The 8,946-nt window shown below is 42.7% G+C and overlaps 1 protein-coding gene across 3 annotated transcripts; it reads left to right on the top strand.

The window, feature by feature from the left end:
* The first annotated feature begins 6,210 nt into the window (after positions 1 to 6,210).
* On the top strand, positions 6,211 to 8,661 carry LOC121746643 (probable inactive purple acid phosphatase 16). 3 transcript variants are annotated; one of them, XM_042140552.1, is made up of 5 exons: positions 6,211 to 6,514; positions 7,422 to 7,625; positions 7,735 to 8,011; positions 8,073 to 8,229; positions 8,301 to 8,661. In XM_042140552.1, exons 1-5 carry the CDS (start codon positions 6,301 to 6,303, stop codon positions 8,418 to 8,420), a joined length of 972 nt encoding a protein of 323 aa, XP_041996486.1. In that variant the 5' UTR covers positions 6,211 to 6,300; the 3' UTR covers positions 8,421 to 8,661. The 3 variants fall into 3 exon arrangements, with proteins under 3 accessions (XP_041996486.1, XP_041996485.1, XP_041996487.1); XM_042140551.1 differs by having other exon boundaries at positions 8,288 to 8,661; XM_042140553.1 differs by having other exon boundaries at positions 8,292 to 8,427.
* Positions 8,662 to 8,946: the final 285 nt, after the last annotated feature.

Raw genomic sequence — 8,946 nt, 5'->3', positions numbered from 1 at the left:
CGGATTATGCGAGTATATGCATCATCTTTTTTTATTCCCGTAATGCCCATATCACAACTTGTTTTTTTGGTTGGAGTAACTTCTTTTATAATTTGTTATAAAAATGAAAATTAACATGTCAAGTTATCAACGCACAATACAACAACTTAGACATGAGGACATGTCTCCCCCTCCACCCACTAAAAAAACATTGAAATCTGATATTTTTGTTAAACACTATAAGAAGGTCCCGGTGGTAATTCCAAGTCCTAGTGATCCGCTCTCTCAAGAAGAGACATCGGCGTTTCAGACATATTGTGACTATTGTGATAAAGTCTACATATTTGCGAGTGGTGGGGGATATGGCACCCTCCGTCGTCATTTGGTGACAAAGCATCCGATAGAATGTGGCACTGCCTCTACCCAAACCCAACTAAACTTCCAACCCGGTGGCTCAGGTTCGTCAAGTACGCCTCTTTTTAAATATGATCCTAAAAATTTTGCTGACGTTGTGACTAGATGGGCTGCAATGAAGCATTTTCCTTTTAATGTTTATGATGACAAAAAATTTGAGGTTACTATGCAAAGTGGTTTGAACGTAGCTGTCAAAAGAGTAGGTCGAATGACCGTTCAACGATCTACCGTTCGACAATGTTTGGAGAAAAAAGTTGAATTATGACGTTATTTACTCAACTTGGGATACAAAGTGAACATTTGCTCAGATGTATGGACTGATTGTTTTAATAGACATTCATACATGGGCATTACGGTTTACTTTGTGGACAATAGTTGGATCCAAAATGGAAATTAGCCGGTACCTCCAGGATTTTAGATTTTTATTATAACAATTTGAGTTCTATTGATTTTGTTCCACTTCATACATTCCAAGCGGGTACCAATGACCAATGGGGAGTAAACCTAACCGAAATATTTCAAATAAACCTCCCGGACCGGTCAATTATCCAACAAACCTTCGAGTTTAACTTGCGTGCTCTCTACACCGAATATGAAACCAAGTATAACAGTACCCACCAAGTCAGAAGACCTACCCCTCCTCAACAACATAACTTTGGCTTCGCATTTCAAACCGATTATGATGACCCCGACGCGCAATCCCAATTAGCCGACCTATACAGCTACAGCACCGGCGGAAGGTCGTCCTCAGGTATGGTAAGTGAGTTAGATTTATATTTCGATTCACTCTTTTCCTTTGGTGATGAAGGTCCTACTCCTCCCGCCCAAATCGACGTCCTCGGTTGGTGGGGAACAACGAGAAAGATTTTCCCATATTTGCGTCAATGGCCAAGGAGATTTTTTCGGTTCCGGCTTCCACTGTCGCCGTCGAGTCCGCTTTCAGTGTTGGATGAATGAAGAAGTAAGCTCTCCGCAAAAAATATTTTTTCGAACCGTGTGCATGCCAACAACAACTTCGACCTCAATTTTTAATCATGTCGAGAATGTTCAACTATTAAACAACTTTACAATACTATCGTCGATAAACGAAATTATGATGTCTCACTGTCAGAGCATCCACGAGAGCATGGATGTGGGCCCGGATCTATTTTTATTCATTTTTACTTCATGTGCTTCCACAAGAGCACAACACTCACATTCGTGCTTTTCCGCAAGAGCATGCTCAGTGGTCCCACCATTCTATTATTTAATTTAAATACTTCAATTACTAAAAATATTTTCACAATATTAAAATGCATTAAAAATACCCGAACTACTATTACAAATTACAAAAAAAATTCAAATTACATACTTAAAATCTTAAAAATTAAAAATTACATAATCAAAATCCTACAAATTAAAAATTACATAATTAAATCCTAAAAAATACATCCGTGGAAATTTAAAGAAGACTAGTCAGATGGTGGTATCCCCAATTGTTGTCTGAGAGCTCGTATAATTGCAATATATGAATCAAGTTGATCGGGTTTCATCCGAGACGTATCGGCCATATTGGCTTGAGCCAAAATGGCCCACAACGAGTTGGTGGGGGTGGAGGCGGCACAAAGGGAACGGGAGTGGGAGTCGGCGGTGCTGCTGGGGTCACGGCACGATGGCGTTGGGAACCACTCGGGCCGGCGTCGGGGCTATCAAAGTGAGCTCCGGCAAGCTGGCTTGCCACCTTGTCCTCGCCGGCGTCGGATAGAGACCTCGACCATTTGCTGGAGGAGCTGGAGGAGGATCGGACGCCACCCTTATACTTCGGATGATGACGCACCATCTGCCAAATGTTGAGATACTTGAATGGTTTGAACTGCATTGATTGGTATGTCGACATGGCGGTCGTGATGATGTCGATCTCGCTCGTGCCGCTCCCTGCCGACTGTTGTTCCTGGAGGTAATACCCCTGGAACTTTTGGATTTCTTCGTTGGCTCTTCCGATGGCATTGCGCACCACACTAAATCATTAGCTCGATGGTTCCAGTCGGTCGGTTGGCATTATACCGGCGAGAGACGCGGAACCAAAATCAGTCCTCGCTTTGGTTCGTGCCTACCTCCGCATCTTCAGAGATTTTCAAATAGGCATCGAATATCTTATCCATCTCAGGCGGAGTGTACAGGGTGCAGGTGTTGGGTCACCGGTACTTCCATGAGTACGGACACGGACACCACGAGCGTCGCGACTGCCGGAATTTAGGACAACGGTAGCGTCGAGGCGCTCCCTCCCGAGCCTTGTTCGAGTGCCCACCCGTATTGCCCCGAGGGGGCATCTTGCTCGTCCACCGGGTAAGGCCGGTAGCCACCCGGAATTTGCGAACCTTGGGTTAGAGGAGGGGGCGAGAAATTCATATCCGGTGAAGGGAATGATGATGAGCCGAACCATTCGTGGTTCCATCCGCAGGAATCAGGGGGTGATCGCCGGAGCCAGACATTTTTGCAAGAGTGAAAGAGTGAGAATTTAGAGAGAAGTATAGATGAGATAATTGTTTAGTGTAGTGTGGTGTAAAAAGATTTGTGTTGAAATGGGAGTATTTATAGATGAAAATGTGAATTTCGGGGTAAAAATAATGAAAAATAAATTAAAAGTGGAGAAAAATGAATATATTTTATTGGGAAGTGGGAAAATATTTTTTTTTTAAACTGATTTTTTTATATTTTTCAAAAAAAAAGAAAATAGCCAATGGCTTTGCCGTTGGCCAATCAATACACTCCACGTCGCCCTGCTCTTCGGCACATCGGTGCTTAATGCTAAGAGCATAGCAGCGAGCAGGGTACTTGTCGCGCCGTCGGCACAGCGCCTGCTCTTAGCTAAGAGCAACGATGCAGATGCTCTTACAAGCTTTTACAACAAGCTTTTACAAAAATCATATACTTGCTATGTCTTAAAATCGCATGTGATTAAAAGTTATAGTAATAGATAACTGAATTAGGTTAATTTCAAAACTGATATCTATATTAAATTTGTTTGTAAACTTTAATATATATACTGAAATAGGTAGTAATAAAGTTTATGCTTATAATTTTGTGTATAATTTTTTTTGTTTGATTATTTTATTTTAAACGATAATTTAAATGCCACTTAATCTTTTAAATTTATGTTAATTTGTTAAATCATGAATCCAAATGACAGTACAAATATTCACATAATCAATACTGATTCGGCTTCAAGTCTTGAGGTTTTATCCCTGAACCAACTGATGTTACATAGTTGTGTGCACAATATAGTAACAGTAACTCATGCATACATGAAATTAACTGGAAAAAATATCAGTAACTCATGAATTAAGTTGTTTTGATATTTAATAGTAGTATATTTTTCTAGTTAATTAGAATACGTGGATGGAAAGTTATTGACCAATATTAATTGGATTTGATATTTTTTTCATCTGTTAATTAGCGTTTCCACTTAATTTATTTCATTTAAGTTTTATTTTTTCTTATGTTTAGGATTTTTGTTGTCTATAGAAAGGTTTCACTATTGGACTCGGAAGTAAATCTTTGAAGATTAATATGAGTTTTATCTCTCCTGAATTTTCAATTCATTGATGCGTTTATTCGACTTATCAAACGAATTTCACACTCACTTTGGCGTCAATAATTTCATCTCACAACTTGTGAGACCTTTCATTAATCCTCATTGTGACATCATTCATCCACGGTATCAGAACTGCATAAAATGTTGTGTCAAATTAAAATTGATCCACTTAGAACCGGACGCAAGGAGTATTATTTTAAAATAAATTAAAGCTTACTAACTTTGTTCATGCGAGTTTCATAATAAGAGTATTTTTAAAATCGACATAAAGTATGTTATTTTCATCATATATTTCATCAGGCACCCACAATGAGGCGCTCGATGGCACGCCCGATGGTGTCCATCGTCCTCGGGCGCGGACGATGGCACCATTGTGGGTGCCTGCCATCGGGCGCGGCCGAAGCACACGCCCGATAGATCGTCAGCGGCGTATAGCGCGGACGATGGCCAATCGTCCGCGCCATCGTCTGCTCCATTATCGTCCGCGCCATCGTCCGCTCCACTGTGGGATCGGCGAACGATGGTCGAGGACGATGCCACGCGTTTTTTATTTTCCTATTTAAACCTCGTTTCTCATTCACTTGTGCATACGAACATATCGCCTCTCTCATTTCGCTCATCTCTGACGATTCTACCTCTCTCGCATACGAAAATGAACCCCGGCGACGACACCAATAGTTCTAGTTCCTCGGAATCAAGCAGTTCGACATCTGAAGCCTTAGATGCAGCCGTTGAAGAGGCCATGGCGGCATGCTTTGTGGAAATGCAGCGCGAGGCGGCGGCAGCGGCCGAGCAGGTCCATAGGCCTATTCGACGTGGGACGTATGTCCCACGCGACCACGCGGCAGCTCACCAACGTCTGGTTGAAGACTATTTTGTCGATCGACCACGGTGGGGACCGACTGTTTTCCGCCGCCGGTTTAGAATGTCGTGGTACTTTTTTTCTCGGCATTGTGCGGACGTTGTCGTCACGTGATGAATACTTCACGTATCGGGAAGACGGCATCGGCAAACCCAGCCTTACACCATTGCAGAAGTGCACGGCTGCAATCCGTCAATTGGCCTACGGCACCACGGCGGATATATTCGACGAATACCTCCACGTCGGGGAAACAACAGGCCGCGAGTGCCTGAAGAACTTTTGTAGGGGGCTTGTGGAGGCCTACGGTGACACTTATTTGCGCAAGCCGACTGTCACTGATTGCCAGGGCCTGATGCAGATACACGAGACGGTGCACGGCTTTCCTGGGATGCTAGGGAGCATCGACTGTATGCACTGTCAGTGGAAGAATTGTCCGACGGCTTGGAGAGGTCAATTCACTAGTGGATACAAGGGAAGCCATCCGACGATGACCATTGAAGTCGTCGCTGACCATCGGCTCTGGATCTGGCATGTTTACTTCGGCGTAGCCGGGTCGAACAACGACATTAACGTCCTCAACTCATCCACCCTCTTCGCCGAGCAATGTAACTGCAACGGCCCGGCCATCGAGTTCACTGCCAACAGGCGCCAATACCACATGGGGTACTACTTGGCCGATGATATCTACCCACGGTGGCCTGTTTTTGTGAAGACGATCAGCTGCTCAATTGGTGAGAAGAGGGTTTTATTTGCTCAGAAGCAGAAGTCGGCGAGGAAGGATGTCGAGCGGGCATTTGGTGTGCTCCAAACACGGTGGGCAATTGTGAAAGGGCCGGCTCGTTTCTGGTTCAAGGAAGTCATCGTTGATGTCATGTACGCGTGCATAATCAAGCACAACATGATAGTCGAGAATGAAGACGGAAGCATCACCGATTGGAACGAAGATGACAGTGCATCTAGCTCGTCCAGCACGGCGACCGAGCCCCCCGCTAGAGGATTACCGTCGGGCTTCAATGAGGTTCTAGTTAGACAGGCATCAATGCGCAACAAACAATACCATGCTCAGCTCATGAACGACATGGTTGAAGAAGTGTGGGCCCGTAACCACCGTCGCTGAGTTTACGTATTTTTTTAATTCGTATTGTAATGTATTAATTTTTATAAATGAAATGAAATTTTTTTCATAATTTTTGTAGTTATTTAAGTATTCAAAAAAAATGCATAGGGCGCGCATTAGGGTACCCCACTGCAGGTGAGGGTAGGTGGATAAAACTGATGACGTGTCGCGCCATAGGGTGCGCCTTATGGCGCCCCACTGCTAATGGTCTCATATATTTCATCATATATTAAATATTTTTAAAAAGGCAGTTGATAAGAAAAAACAAACAAAAACAGAAGCGTAAAACCAAAACATTCCTCAAATTCATCTCCGAAATCACAAAGCAATTCTCAAATTTTGGCAGTAAAGCCAATGCCGAGGCATTTGATTTTCTCCTATCTCTCGCTGATCATCGCTGCTGCGGCGATGCGGGAGGGCAATTTCCGGATGCGGGAGGGCGCACCGTTTAAGATAGCGCTGTTCGCGGACCTTCACTTCGGCGAGGACGCGTGGACGGAGTGGGGCCCGATTCAGGACTTCAATTCTATGGGGGTTATGTCTATTGTACTAGACGATGAACAACCAGGTTTATTTTTCTATTGTCTTTTTTAAGGCATAAAATAATGTTTTGGTCACAGTTAAATTAATCAATAAACTAGTTTTGCTAACTATCTTAAATTGCTAATTGCTAATAACGGTTAGCTATGTCAACAAACCTATGTTATACTCCCTTTGTTCAATAGTAGTGGAGACGTTTCTTTTTAACATATAATTTAAGAAAAATTATGTTTGATGAGTTAAGTTAAGTAGAGTAAAGTAAAGTAAGAATAAAATAAAAATGAAAAAGGTTGATAGATGAACAGAGAATAAAGTAATAGAGAAAGTAAAATAAGTGAAAATAATTGTGTTAACTTTCACTTAAAAAGGAAAATGATTCCACTACTATGGAACGGATGGAGTAGTAGTTAGTAGATGTACCACGAAAATATTTCTATGCTAATTAAATTTTGTTGACATACAAATGTTTTCGTGTAGACATCTTAGGTTGATATATTTAGCAGCTAGCAATTAACAAATAGTTACAATTGATCATAACCCTACATTCCAATTCATATATATGGCTATGTTATTGTTATTCATAAAATCAATTCTTGATTTTATTGGTAAATATCGTGGCTGAAACTGGATGCTATGTGAAAAAAAAAGTCCAAAAAGTTTGGAATTTCGCAATCTTTTTTAGTATTGAGTATAGCCGCAATGTCAATCTGTTTTAGTATTGTGTGACAGATATTACATCGGAATTTTTTGTAGTCAATGTTTTCCTCAAGTTTTTCAGTTTATTACAATGCTCCTTAGTTGCTGCTTCAGACACATTGGAATGAGTAGTCGAAGAAACCATAATTAACTGCCATAATCTGGATTGGTACATTTGAATTGAATGATTCATTTCTTGTAATGAAAATTGATGGTGTGTGCATTTTATGGTAAGGCAGATTTTGTGGTCTATCTTGGAGATGTGATCACAGCCAACAATATAATGATTGCAAACGCGAGCTTGTACTGGGATCAAGCTCTCTCACCAACGAGGGCGAGGGGGATCCCGTGGTCTACTATCTTTGGCAACCACGACGATGCCCCCTTTGAGTGGCCCTTGGACTGGTTTTCACAAGCCGGGATTCCTCAACTCTCGTGTCCTCGTATGACTTCTGTGTTTGATACAATGCTGACTGTTTTAGTAATTGTGACATCCCAATAAATCATAGTGTTTCAAGAAATGGTATAGTTGATCATCTTTTTATTTTTCAGGTGGTTCGGATTGTAGTTTCAGAGGCACGACGCGTCTGGAGTTGATGAGGAATGAGATCGAGCGCAACTCACTGTCCTTCTCCACCGACGGGCAAAGGAATCTATGGCCTAGCGTCTCAAACTATGTCCTCAAGCTCTCCTCCACGAGTAATGCTCGGGATCCGGTGGCCTTGATGTACTTCCTCGACTCTGGGGGTGGCTCGTATCCAGAGATCATATCCAACGCGCAAGTCAAGTGGTTTCAGGAGAAGTCTCGGGAGATCAACCCTCACTCGAGGTAGCTAAACATACTTATTTTCTTATCCTAGAACGCGCTCGGGTTCTGAAGTTTCGTGCAGGGTTCCTGAGATCATATTCTGGCACATCCCGAGCAAGGCGTACGAGAAGGTAGCGATAGGCGCGCAGTGTGTGGGCTCGATTTTCTGGGAGAGTGTTGCTGCTCAAGAAGCAGAGATGGGGATGATGAAGGCTCTTGAGAAGAGGGACTCTGTCAAGGTAGGAAGGCGCGGGCTTGTTGGTTCGAGTAGTAAGTAATGTTGTGATGTTTTGTCAGGCAGTGTTTGTAGGGCATAACCATGGGCTGGATTGGTGCTGCCCTCATAGGAAGATGTGGCTGTGCTTTGCTCGACACACGGGCTACGGGGGGTACGGGAACTGGGCGAGAGGCGCGAGGGTTCTCGAGATAAAGCAGCAGCCATTCTCTCTCAGGTCATGGATCAGAATGGAGGATGGGAGCACCCACAGTGAGGTCGTCCTCAGCTCCTGATGCATCTCATTTGCTTCTTCTCTATTGAAATGAATGATGATGTCTCTGCATTGCTGAATTGTTGAGCCCAGCCCCACCAATGAATATGGGTTCATCAATTTATGTATAATTTGACTCAAATGCATAATTCGAGCTATGAAATTAAATAATAAACACGTAAATCTACTGAGCAAAATCTACAAATTAATGAGTTCATCAACAATGCATCTGTCCTCCATCTCATTGTATAACCATATTTCATGCTCAACTCTTATGTCTGATTTTGTTCCAAATTATTTACCGCTGAATTTATTGCATGCATCAGGATTGAGAACATAGACACATCAGCCCTGTCACGCCCGCATTTTCTAAGGATAGAAAACACGGTTGATCGTGACTAGGGGAGGATTAAAGAAGCGGGGAAGAAAGGGGAAAACAACACAACTCGACCATAGTTCGAAACAAAT

The sequence above is a fragment of the Salvia splendens genome, chromosome 9 (assembly GCF_004379255.2).
Source record: "Salvia splendens isolate huo1 chromosome 9, SspV2, whole genome shotgun sequence".
Taxonomy (NCBI): Eukaryota; Viridiplantae; Streptophyta; class Magnoliopsida; order Lamiales; family Lamiaceae; genus Salvia; species Salvia splendens.
The sequence above is the reverse complement of the archived record's forward strand: the minus strand, read 5'-3'. Positions and strand labels throughout refer to the sequence as shown.

What these genes read in the sequence shown, in the direction of transcription:
- LOC121746643 (XM_042140551.1), top strand. Translation starts at nt 6,301, where the DNA reads ATGCCGAGGCATTTGATTTTCTCCTATCTCTCGCTGATCATCGCTGCT. An exon ending in GAGATCAACCCTCACTCGAG is followed by an intron (nt 8,012 to 8,072) that starts GTAGCTAAACAT and finishes AGTTTCGTGCAG; the next exon opens with GGTTCCTGAGATCATATTCT. An exon ending in AGAAGAGGGACTCTGTCAAG is followed by an intron (nt 8,230 to 8,287) that starts GTAGGAAGGCGC and finishes ATGTTTTGTCAG; the next exon opens with GCAGTGTTTGTAGGGCATAA.